Source organism: Hypomesus nipponensis, chromosome 8 (genome assembly GCF_054491055.1).
Source record: "Hypomesus nipponensis isolate SF chromosome 8, ASM5449105v1, whole genome shotgun sequence".
In the NCBI taxonomy this organism is placed as follows: Eukaryota; Metazoa; Chordata; class Actinopteri; order Osmeriformes; family Osmeridae; genus Hypomesus; species Hypomesus nipponensis.
In genome coordinates this window covers 15,270,196-15,283,820 of record NC_140368.1, presented here as the reverse complement: position 1 = coordinate 15,283,820, position 13,625 = coordinate 15,270,196, and the positions used below count along the sequence as shown (strand labels likewise).

Here is a 13,625-nt window from a genome sequence, read left to right as displayed (position 1 = left end):
GGGCTGAACTCTCTATTCAGCCTTTCTCTATGTGGCCCCATGGTTCACAACATGGTCAACCAATGTTGCTCAAATTTCATTCGATACTGTAAATTTGGCCCTATTCTTCCACGGCCTCCAGGTCTACTTATCTCTCTCCCTACCACTCTTCTTCCACGGGCTTCTCCCTCTTCCTCTTCCTGCAACATTGCCTTCCATTTTTGATGAGGACAGGTACACTGACCTGTTGCCTTTTTATAGTGCTTACACCTGATTACAATGTTTACAATTAAGTAAATGCAATTTCAGTTTTTCTTGATTGCTAACACACAAAAATGGTGTGTGTAAGCCATCCTCACACAACCAGCGAAATTCAAACACCCTTAACAACCAATTATCCATGTGTAAGCATTAACAAACAAAAATACTCAACAAGCAATCAGGGGTTTGGAATGAATAAAAAGGTAAACTCACCTGTACTTTGAAATCATGGATGCAAATATCAGAGGAAGAGGCAGAATTGTCAGAATGACCCAGAATGAACAGTACTGCAGTGTACTCAAGCCCTGTTACCCAGGTGAAAATGGTCTTTGTTCCCCAAATTACAATTTACAGTAATGAATTTGTGTTGTTGACTAACAGTGCTACTATTTGTATACTGTAACCACTACAGTAACAAGAGCCCAAAATGCAATTGTTGTATAATGTGAATAGAAAATAAATATCCTGTAAGGACAATTGCAATTGACAATTGCAATTTTTATGATTTACATCATGTCAAACTCATGAGGTGGAACATATCTCAAATTCAGGGACACGTTATAGTTACGGGTTCATTATTTTTTTTTAGAATAGTGTTTTCAATTCCTCCCAGCAGTGTGTAAAGGGTATTCAGAAGGCTGATTTTATTTGAGCGCTTTGTGTGTATTTTGAATGCAAAGTTTGGTTTCTAAGACAGATAATATGGCTTTGACTACAGTGTGTGATTCAAAAGTGGGTCAAAAGTCAAGGGTTTGGCCAAACAGTGTAAATATGAAGATGTGTGTTTAGAATTTAAAGAAAACACAGTACACATTCAAGAAATTGTCTTAGCAATTGAGAAAAACTGTAAGTGACATCATCTTATATGTCTGTATGTAATGTAGAAAAGTGTATTTAGTGATTTGCGAAACACTGTGTGTAGTATTTTGCAAATAGTGTGAGGCTGAGAATGTGCTTATAGTTGTGCAGATCTGGGCTGCTGGTTTGCTCCTTGAGTGTCAGGTTTCACTAACTGTGTGTTATTTGACATTTTTGTGTCTAAGCAATTAGAAAAAATTGGATACCATCTTACATAGTTTAATTTGTCTCTCACGCATAGTCAGATCCATTTGACCAAACTGTGGAATTCTGAGGGATGTTGACAACATGAGGGAGAGCAGAATGTGTAGTCATGTTGTCGTGCTAAAGTCATGCTGTTGTAAGTCTTGTCCAACACCCAATAAGTCTGAACAGGTCTGATACTTATAGGACACTGGTCTGGCTGTGTTCTCACCTGTCGTCCGTCCCCACCCTCCCCCACACACACACACACACATGCACAGCCCCCCCACCCCCTCCTACAGCATACCCTTTCATTGCGAACGCGCAGGGGCAGCCAGCTCAGCATCTTCAACTTCCGCCTGAGGAACAAGGACTCAGAGGGTGACATGGCAGATGATGAGTACAGTGTCCCGGGAGAGGTCGAAGGACGAGGGTCACTGATCCTGCCCTGGTCATCGCGACGACGGCCCAGTACGTACAGCACGGCCAGCAAGGGGTCAGGGGTGTTTCAGCCCCCCTGCCTCAACATCAACGGCAGGGTGTTCATGGCTGTGGACCACAACGGGGTCTCCCCACAGGGGCTCCCTGCATGCACCATGGAGAAGGTTCAGGAAGAGAGTGTGAGTATTCTCATATAGAGGTGTTAGGGTGTGGTGTGTGTATATGTGTGTGTGTGTGTGTGTGTGTGTGGTGTGTGTGTGATGTGTGTGTTAGATTCACTCTGCCCCAGGCTGAGTCTGACACTGCTCCAGAGTGTGAAAGAGAAGAGTGCAAATGTGTGTGTGTGTGAGAGAGAGACAGAGAGAGAGACAGAGAGAGAGACAGCATGCAGTATACTAGGTACTAGTCACTGCTTGGCTAGTTTCACTGATCTTGGGTCCCTCAGGGTAGCCTGAAGTAACAGGATACACAGAGGAGGACTAGTCGTTTTACATGCACTATGCTCTCACACAGTATTTAACCAGTTAAGGAGTAGCGTCGCACGTGATCGTTCGAATGCAGGCCTCATAGCGTAACATTTCAAACATTCCCTTATAAAAAAGAAGTATATTAAAGTATACTATAAGTATACTAAAATATGGATAGTACACTTTTAGTTCACTTTTGATAAACTTTTAAGAACTTTGCTTGGAAAATAGTTCACTTTTGATATACTTTTAAGTATGCTTTGAAAATAGTTCACTTTTGTAAGAAGTATATTTTAAAATAGTTCACTTTTGTTATACATTTTTAATAGTGCTGTCAGTTTAACGCGTTATTAACGGCGTTGACGCAAACCCATTTTAACGGCGTCAATGTTGTTATCGCGCGATTAACGTTCTTTTTGGCCAAGCAAACTTTGTAGTTTTTTTCACATGCTGTTGCAGCTACTGACGTTAGAAAAACTACAACGCCACACCGGATCTAGCTAGACCGGAAACAAAACAACAGACACGCCGCACACAGTTGTTTGGGCTTGCGAGCCGGCTAAAGAGTAGTAGGTTAACGTTACGTTTTGAGTGGATGGCAAGCGCGAGACGGCGAAATGGATGCCAATAAGATTCTGAATGGAACATTTACTTTTATAAAGTTGCCAAATGGTTCCATTAACAAGACCAAAGTGATCTGTGTGTGTTTTGTCATTGTGAACTGAGCTATCATGCAGCACGTCCAGTCTGAAATACCACCTTGATGGCCAAGCACACAGCTGATGCAAATGCTCCGCCCCCTCGTCAAAGCCAGGCAATTGCAATGTTGTTTTCAATCAAATAAAATATTTGCAGTAAGCAATCCGATCCACCTACCATGTTGATAAGAAAATATATACAAATTGATCAAAAATAATAGGACAAAAAGAAATCAATGGACGTTTCTGAAAAATAACTTATGCTTTGGGGACCTTCAGAAACATTTAGAACTCTAACGTCTTAAGGTAAATATGAATTCCCGGGCAATAGAAAACATACATTACGCACTTACTTACTTTCGTTTTCGAAGTGTGTTACTCAACAGCATGCTGTAAAATCGCCTATACTCGTACATTGCTTGGTATCATTGTTCCCGTATAAAGTGCGGCATATATTCCAGTGCAGGTGTCGGACACTCAGTTGTCCTGGAATCACTACCATGGCAACATTCAATGGCAACAAATGCTCGATGATGGTGGTCCGGCGTGTGTTTGTTGTCGTGGAGACGTGGAGTTTGTGGTTCCCCCATGTCTGACAGCAGGAAGTGGGAGTGAGATTGTTTGATTGGACATGTATAATGACTGGGCTTGTGGGCTGTCCCTAACACAGACAGACTCCAGTCTCAGACATGGAACACTGCTGCCATGGTTACCTCCATCCATCCCATAAGCCACTATCTTTAGTCAGGTGCAGGTAACAGGAACAGAGACAGAGAAGGAATGTGATGGTGGAGGAGGAGTGTGATGGTGGAGGAGGAGGAATGTGATGGAGAAGAAGGAGGAAGAGTGTGATGGAGAAGGAGGAGGAAGAGTGTGATGGAGACGGAGTGTGATGGTGGAGGAGGAGTGTGATGGAGGAGGAGTGTTATGGTGGAGGAGGAGGGGAAGTGTGATGGAGAAAGAGGAGGAGGCGTGTGAGGGTGGAGGAGGAGTGTGATGGAGTGTGATGGTGCAGGAGGAGGAATGTGATGGAGAAGGATGAGGAGTAGTGTGATGGTGGAGGACGAGTGTGATGGTGGAGGAGGTGTTTGTTGTGGCCTTGTTTGGATGATGACGCTGTTCAACTATGCGACTGTGTGTGTGTGTGTGTGTGTGTGTGTAGGATAGAGTCAGAGGAGACAGGATGGAATCTGTCCGTTTTCATATTCCCTCTCAAGTTCAAATCTTTTATTGTCAGATGCACAGAACAACACAAGGTCAGACTGGGCACTGAAATTGTTAGGACAAGACATCGCAAAGCAACCTGGCATAACATACCATTTAAGTACTCAGAACATAGATTATATCTATGATAAGCTAAAATATAATAAACCTCCTAAATATACAAATATAAAATACAGTATACTAAACCTTTAATACACATAATAACTTATACTAACCTACAAAGACGTGGGGTACAATTAGTGGAATATTGCTGTCCATTCCAGTCTGCGTGTGTGAGACCAAATGCCGGCCGGTGCACATGACGTTGTGTCCTTGGGCAAGGCACTTCACCCTACTTTCCTCGGGGAGAATGTCCCTGTACTTACTGTAAGTCGCTATGGATAAGAGCGTCTGCTAAATAACTAAATGTAAATGTAGTTACCTGGTCTTAGATACAAAGATGCTGCTCCTTTCCAGATCTCTGCACTTCCTGTCTTGACCCCTGTACTTCCTGTGTGCAGGGCCCCAGCTCAACCACAGAGCTGAGCACCATGCTGCTGCCCCACCCATACTGTCAAGACGGCCAGCGAGAACGCGCTCTCAGCGCCACAAGCTACCTCACCGACGCCATGGAGGGTGAGGTCACACACAGCAACACACAGAGCACCACACACACAGCAACACACACAGCACCACACACAGCAACACACACAGTACCGCACACAGTACCACACACAGCACCACACACAAAGCACCACACACAGTATCATACACACAGCAGCACACAGCCCCACAAAGCATCACACACAGTCCCACACAGCACCACATACACAGCAACACACACACAAATACAAAAAATTATGGTGGAGGAGGAGGAGTGTGATGGAGATGGAGGAGTGTGATGGAGAAAGAGTGTGATGGTTGAGGAGGAGGCGTGTGATGGAGAGGAGTGTGATGGTGGAGGAGGAGGCGTGTGATGGAGAAGGAGTGTGATGGTGGAGGAGGAGCACACAGCACCACACACATAGTATCACACACACAGCACCACACACGGCACCACACACACAGAATCACACACACAGAACCACACAGTATCACACACACAGAACCACACACATTGTCGCACACACAGAATCACACACACAGAACCACACACATAGCACCACACAGGATCACACACACAGAACCACATGCACAGCACCACACACAGTATCACACGCACACAGAAACACTCATCAGATGAATGATTCACTGGGTCTGGGTTTTCTCTCTTCTGTGTGATTGTGCTGTGAGAGGTTGGAGGAGGGGTGGAAGACTCTAGAAGACTGAAGCTTCTAGAAGGATTCGTCTTTTGTTACTGGTGCCAAACAGATGATTGCATGCATAGCTCTACAGCACACACCTTGCTGTTGTCAAGTGTGTCTATGTATGTATGTGTGACTGTGTGTCTGTGTGTGTCCATGTGTGCATGTCTGTGTGTGTGTCTATGTGTGCGTGTCTGTGTGTGTGTTCATGTGTGCGTGTCTGTACGTTTGTGTGTTGATGTGTGTGTGTCTGTACATGTGTGTGTCCATGTGTGCGTGTCTGTATGTATGTGTGTCTGTACGTGTGTGTGTTCATGTGTGAGTGTCTGTGTATGTGACTCAGCGGTCGTGGCCTACAGCAGGGATGTGTGTAATCAGGGTTACCAGGATAACACCTTATGCTGGAAAACACAAACACACACATAAACGCATGCACACACATGGACAATGCCTGGGGTGCTTGCTGCTCATAGAAAATAAACAATGAAAGAAGGATTCCTCTATGAGGGGCTGTGTAGGCCATAATTATATGACATAATAACTCACCTCTCATACACACCTTTGAAGACCTTTTGCCTCTCACAAACACTACTGAAATACAGTCAAATTCACTACCTCTCACATTCACCAGTGAAAATGCAAACACACAATGACAACTGAAAACCTTTCATAGTCGTGATTGGACCTCTTTGTAAACTACTTTTACGATTGTAAAATACTGTAAAGGAAACATTTTTAAATTTCAAGCTTAAGGTTAGGCTGAGATTTAGGGTTCAGGTCAGGTTCGCAACAGCTCCGCAAAAACCTAGCTTTTTGTTTGTCATTTTAGTGTTCGTTACTTGTTTTGTCAAACACTGCTGGACATTATGTTGTCACTTGGCAAGGACTATTTTACGAACTTTAATTCCACTTTTCGGAGTGCGAGCTCGGACTGCAGCTGGCCCTTTGTTGTTCCGCCGCTCTGTTTACCTGCAAGACGGAGGAAGAAGAAACGAGGCCGGCGTGCTGGAGTTCTTGTTCGAACTTGGAAACGGTGCTTCAAACGTGCTTTTCCAACCATCTTATTTGCTAATGTTCAGTCCATCGACAACAAAATGGATGAATTTAACGCTTGTGTCAAATTCCAACGGGACATCAGGAACTGCTGTGTACTGGCGTTCGTCGAGACCTGGCTGTTTCCGGAGATCTCCGACACAGCGGTTACACCGTTGGGATTCACCATATACCGCCAGGACAGAACAGCTGATTCAGGGAAGTGCAGGGGCGGAGGTGTCTGTGTTATGGTTAACTCTCTTTGGGCTACGGATGTAGCGGTACTAGCATCTCACTGCTCTCCGGTCCTTGAGCTGCTTACTGTAAAAATCAGACCCTTCTATCTGCCTCGGGAATTCACTGCGATCGTCATGAGTGCAGTCTACATCCCCCCCAGGCAGACAAGGCCGCTGCTTTGGATGAACTGTATGGGATTATCAATGGTCTGAAAAAAGGGGAACCCAGAGGCAGCCTTCATTGTTGTGGGGGATTTCAACAGAGCCAACATGAAGAAAGTCGTGCCCAAGTACTATCAGCACATTGACTTCTTCACGCGTGGAGACCAGATCCTTGACCATTGTTATACAGCATTCAAGTGCAGCTACAAACCCCTCCCCCGCCCTGCTTTTGGGAAGGCTGATCACACCTCCATTCTTCTCCTCCCCGCATATGAACAAAAGTTAAAACAGGTCAGACCGGTTGAGAGGTCAGTTCACCTATGGAGTGACGGGTGTGTGGCGACCCTCCTGGACTGCTTTGACACCACTGACCGGCTGATGTTCAAGGAGGCAGCCGATGGGGACATTAACGAATACTCATACACTGTTTCCAGCTACATCCAACACTACATAGATGACGTTGTCCCCAAGAAGGTTGTCCGGTCTTTCCCAAATCAGAAGCCCTGGGTTGATTCCGCGGTCCGTGCCAAGCTGAGAGCACGCATTGTCGCCTTTAACTCTAGGGACCCTGATGAGTACAGGAAGGCCAGATATGACCTTCTGAAGGCCATCAAAGCAGCAAAAAGGGCTTACAGGACCAAGGTGGAGTCCAGCTACCATGGCACTGACCCCAGGCGCATGTGGAGTGGACCTAAAGCCATTACAGACTACAAAGGGAGAGGCTACAATGAGACCCAGTCCTCCTGCCAGACGAGCTGAATTCCTTCTACGCTCGCTTTGAGAGGGACAGTTACCCCCCTGCAGTGGAGCTACCTGAAGGCCAAGCCAGTGGTGTGCCTACACTAACTGTAGCTGAGGTGAGGCTGTGCTTTAAGAAGATCAACCCTCGCAAGGCACCTGGCCCAGATGGCATTTCAGGTAGGGCCCTCAGGGGCTGCGCTGACCAGTTGGCAGGGGTCTTCAGTGAAATCTTCAACTTCTCCCTTAACCTGTCTGTACTCCCCACCTGCTTCAAGAGGACCACCATTATCCCTGTGCCCAAGAACACCAAGGTCACATGCCTGAATGATTATAGCCCGATAGCACTGACCTCTGTCATCATGAAGTGCTTTGAACGGCTAGTCAAAACATTCATCTGCTCCTCGCTGCCCCCCACCCTGGACCCTATGCAGTTTGCATACCGGTCCAACAGGTCTACAGACGATGCCATTGCTCTGACCATGCACACCGCTCTCTCCCACCTGGACAAGGGGAATACGTATGTGAGGATGCTGTTCATTGACTACAGCTCAGCATTCAACACCAACATCCCCTCCAGACTGGTCTCCAAGCTTGTGGATCTGGGACTAAGCACCTCCTTCTGCAAGTGGATCTTCCACTTCCTGACGGGGAGACCACAGGTGGTGAGAATCGGTGACCGCACCTCATCTGTACTGATCACCAACACAGGTACCCCCCCAGGGCTGCGTGCTCAACCCTCTCCTGTTCTCCGTGTTCACTCACGACTGTGCGGCAACGCACAGCTCCAACCTCCTTGTTAAGTTTGACGACACAACCGTCGTGGGCCTCATCTCTGACAGTGACGAGTCAGCCTACAGAGAGGAGGTTGACACCCTGACATCATGGTGTCAGGTCAATAATCTCTCTCTCAACATCAGCAAGACCAAGGAGATGATTGTGGATTATAGGAGGTGGCAGGAGGAGGAGCATGCACCCCTACTCATCAATGGATCTGAAGTGGAGAAGGTCAGCTGCTTCAAGTTCCTCGGGGTGAACTTCAGCAACGACCTCACCTGGGTTCTCATTTATAAAACTGTGCGTAGGATTCTTACTGAAGGTGTACGTACGCCCAAAAGCCTAAAATGGCGTACGCACACAAAAATTCAGATTTATAAAACCGTGCGTACGCACACCTGTACGCAATGTTCCCTTTATAAATCACAGATTACCCACAAGTATGCGTACCTGAATCAGCATTGTACCCCGCCCTGAACACGCCCATTTTTAACCATAAATAGTCAATGCAAAGCACCTCATGAATGCTAATCTAGTATCTCATCATGACCCTGGCATACGATTGTTCTTTACGGTGAATCATAGCGCATGAGAACTTCTCAGACACTGTTAGCCTATTGGTGGAGCCTGAAAACTCCAGAATTGAAAATTTGGTGGCCGGTAGATCACCAATTTAAAAAAACTGTGCGAGTGGCGTCAACTTTGCCAGTGATACTGCGAGTCGAGATACAATTTGAAAACAAAAGCGTTTTGTTATGAACAGTAATCTATTAAAGTCTGGACTGATAACGAGGACGTAGAGTGTAGCGATTGCACGGGAGCTTAACGACTGTATTTCCAGTTTTTGACATATGAGGATATTTGCACAGTATTAAAGAAATACATTTAGTTATACGCTGTGTTCTGCAGTTATCTAAAGGTAGGTTATGTGATGTTCTCCTATATTCCACGCAGTCGGGGAATATCCCCCTCCTGAACTCCCGTAGTCGACAATCTGATGGCGAGGAAGCGCTGATTTTTTTTTTTTTTTGAGTTGGATTGTACAAGGTGTTTATGGAACAAGAATCACTCAGTACAAGCGCAAATAAAACTGCTGGATGTAATCTTCATGATAATCATGAAATTGAATTAAATTATATCATTTATACCGATGCAAATCGGTGAATCTTCCCGTCCCTAATAGAGAGCATTCTGACTGGTTGCATTACAGTGTGGTATGGGAGCTGCACAGACAGGGACCGCAAGGCCCTACGAAGTGTGGTCCGTTCTGCTGAGTTCATCATCGGCAGGAAGCTCCCAGCCCTACAGGACATCTACCACACACGTTGCCTAAGGAAAGCCGTCAGGATTCTAAGAGACTGTTCCCACCCATCCTTCAGTCTCTTTACCCTGTTGCCTTCTGGCAGGCGTTACCGCAGCATCCGGTCGCGCACACGCAGACTGGACAACAGTTTCTACCCAAGGGCCATCAGGCTTCTGAATGGACACTGATATGGACATTGATTAACAGCACACTAGTCACTTATACACTGTCACTTTCAGCTACTGGTTGCACTATCAGTAACATTGCACAACTGTACCTCACTGTACCGCCACCAGGCTCCTGTATGGTCATTGACATTGTCACTGATCTGCAATTTTGTACTATTGTACTGTACTCCACTTAGGTTATAGGGTTGAAATAGGTGTTATGTGCATTTAGGGTTAGTATAGTGTATTATTTATTGTTATCTGTAATTTAGGAAGTTTTAGTATTAGGGTTAGTATAGTCGATTATTTATTGCAATCTGTATATTTAGGAAGTTTCACTTATTTAAGCTCAGCATAGATGTAAATTATGTTCTGTGTACTTATATGTTATGTTATGCCAGGTGCTTGCATTGTCTTGTCTTAAGAATTTCAGTACCCAGTCTGACCCTGTGTACCTGACAAATAAAAAACTTGAACTTGAACTAGGTTTTTCAGTTAAGGTTAAGGTTAGGTTTGGGGTAAGGGATAGGGTTACAATTGGTTAGGGTTGAAGTTAGGGGTTAGAGAAAGTGAGAACCTCTCTTATACCACTGTGAACACCTCTCACACATACAGAAAATGTAACCTCTCACACACACAAGTGAAAATGTAACCTCTGACACGTACAAGTGAAAATGAACCCTCTCACATGAACAACTGTAAATGTAACCTCTCATGGCCTACACGGCCCCTCATATTCCTCCTCCTTCTATCCTCTCCTTCCTCCTCAGCTCCTGCTTGACTCAGATACAGGGTGAGTCTGTTTCTCTCTCCAATGCAGTTCTCTTCCCTTCCCCCAGAGCTGGAGGAGTCTCGTCAGAAGTGCCCCCCCTGCTGGTACGGGTTTGCCCACCGCTACCTGATCTGGGAGGGCTCACCCTGCTGGAGGAGGCTGAAACTGCTGGTGAAGTTCATGGTGATGGACCCCTTCTTGGATCTGGCCATCACGGTCTGCATCGTCCTCAACACCCTCTTCATGGCCATGGAGCACTATCCCATGACAGACGAATTCAACGCCATGCTCTCCATAGGAAACCTGGTAGGTAGATGGATGGATGAATGGATGGGTGTAAGGATGAATAGACTGATGAGTGGACGGATGGTAGGTAGACAGACAGATGGATGGACAAATGAACACATACCAGTCCTACCAGCTGCCTGTCCCGTTGAGAGCAGTGAGAGCTTACAACTACATCCTAACCTCCCCCAGCCCCTAGCGTGGGGCGTGTGTGTGTCTGTGTGTGTGTGGGGGGGGGGGGGGTAATGGCATACAAGCATAGGATATATACCAACCGACTCCTCCTCCAGACACAAATCTAGCTGATGGTGACAGTATTATAGTCCAGCTAAACAGAGCAGCAGACCCTCCTGGAGGATACAAACCTGAAACTACATTATTTTATATCCAGTACCAGTCTGGGAAAATGTGTCCAAACTTTTGACTGGTACTGTATGTGTCAGGTCTCACAGTATATGGATCATAGGTTATTTTTTGCAATGCAGTTTCTTTTGAAGCTTCTCTACCACTGGCGTTGTTAGAGATAAAACTGTACTGGGGCACAGGCCCCTATTCATATCCCTTTTTTTTCTTCCAAGCGTGTTGCGCACAAAACACTACTAGGCTATAGAAACTCCTCTTGCTTAACCCACTATACAACAGTTCAGGGACGCAAGTTTGATATCAGCTTTGGCAGGGACATCTATAGTTATTGCAAGCGCACAATTTATTTTTAGCTTCATGTAATATTGTTTTATGTTTTAGTAAAAATAAGATGATCGGTAGGCCTATCATTTAGAAACCTTCTTTAGTTTTGTGATGTTTTCTTAGCCTACCTCAATTCTGACTTGTGTGCCGAGTCCGACACCTGGACTTTTGTGTGCGTGCTGCAGTGGCTATTTGGCAAGCTCAGAAGAACACGCATAGGTGTGTGTTTTTGGTTAAACTGCTTTGATTTTACAAGCGTTGATTGGGGTACTGCATTTATTTTTTCCAGGATTATCTAAATTAATGCACTGACTAATAAAGTAAATTGTTAAAACTCAAACTTTAGATTTTACTGGGGCACAACAAATTTATACTGGGGCATATGCCCCAGTATAAAGGGTCTAACGACGCCCCTGCTCTATACATTTTATTTTTGTTGGGTTTAGTAAATGCATGCATTTTGTTTCTTTTGCTGCAGAAATTCAGAACAAAAAATTAATGACCCACCTCAGACTAGCTTTATAGAATGTACGGTTACTGTATTGAAAAAAAGGCAGAAACATCATTGCTACAGTAAAGGCTTCATTTGCAACAGGACATTACTGCAAGAAATGTGCAATACAACTGCCATTTACAGTATTTCATCAGTAACTCTGGCCCTTCTCTGAGTGCCACCACACATTCTAACTCCTCTCCCTCTGCCTTGTCCCACTCCTCTCCCTTGTCCTGGTACTCGTCTTCCTCTCCCTCGTGCAGGCATTATATATTCTTTCTTTCTTCGTGTTGCTCTATATTGTTCTTTTTCCACACAAGATCAGCCCAAAGAGGTCGTCTTTACCATATGGTCATGCGATTGAAAGAACCTCACCACCTGAGTGTTTCCTAGTTGGGAATCAGCTGTGTTTTACAGCATTTGCATAACTTAAACCATTTGTTTCTCAGTCGCAACTGAATAAAATACAGGGGATATATTTGTGTTTCAAGTCACAATATGAACAGCTGTTCACTTGGACTTTAGCCAATAAGTTAGGTTTTGAACATAATGTTATCTGTTCTGACATACAGTGTGAAAGTATTGGTAAATTGGGCAGTAAAAATTGATTGTTTTGGTTGAGCTTGTGTGTAAAAGAAGTTCAAGCTTTTTAAATGTTTTTAACGCTATGCATTTTGTGTCAAAGCAACAAGAAATGTGTTTATTGTATAGCCAACACAGACGGCTGTTGTGCTACCTGTAGAGTTTAGGAAACTTGTTAAAAGTATTGAAAAAATGGTCATAGCAATTGTAAAATACTGTAAAGGAAACATTTTTAAATTTCAAGCTTAAGGTTAGGCTGAGATTTAGGGTTCAGGTCAGGTTTTTCAGTTAAGGTTAGGTTTAAGGTTAGGTTTGGGGTAAGGGATAGGGTTACAGTTGGTTAGGGTTGAAGTTAGAGTTAGAGAAAACTGGACTTTACGTAGGACAGAATTCTAAATAGAAGGATTGATAGACAAAACATGTATTTGTGTGTCTGTGAGTGTGTGTCCTGGGCCAGCTGGGGATGGGTCCAGTAGTGTTGACGGTGGATGCAGAGTATTGTTAACGGCTGTGTCTATGCTCTGACATGTCTCCCAGAGAAAGCTTCCAGAGGACACACACAAACACACACTGTTCTGACCAGGGTTGGACTTGCCGTTGGGAGAGTCAGGAGATTTCTCGAATACAGTTTTTTACAGTCGCTAGGACACATTTCTCAATACTTTAGTGACTTTTTCAAAACTCTTCACACAGTTCTTCACACCAACTTTCAGCTCGGCACAGCAGCAGACATCCCCACATGCAGAGACTCATTTCCGGGAGGGCTTCCCACCCCCCCGGGACGCAATGCGCATGCATGAAGTTGTATTTTTAATTCCAGAATACAATAATTTGTATACACACAATTCACTGATACAGATACAATAGAAATGCTTATGTACTCAGTCTTCTGCATTTGGCCACAGGTTCTCATTCACATCACATCTTATGTCATCTAGGCCTAGAACAATACACTTAGGAAAGAATCTTCTGGCATGCCTGATCCATCCCTGGCAAT

At 44.8% G+C, this 13,625-nt stretch overlaps 1 protein-coding gene across 1 annotated transcript in view; it reads left to right on the top strand.

Moving 5' to 3' along the window:
• The window catches only part of LOC146275287 (sodium channel protein type 5 subunit alpha-like), a 231,935-nt gene that overhangs the window by 50,925 nt on the left and 167,385 nt on the right, over positions 1-13,625 (top strand). The window contains exons 9-11 of the mRNA XM_084702521.1: positions 1,563-1,901; positions 4,612-4,726; positions 10,649-10,887. Coding sequence (XP_084558647.1) covers positions 1,563-1,901; positions 4,612-4,726; positions 10,649-10,887 — 693 coding nt within the window. The remainder of the gene's footprint in view (positions 1-1,562; positions 1,902-4,611; positions 4,727-10,648; positions 10,888-13,625) is intronic.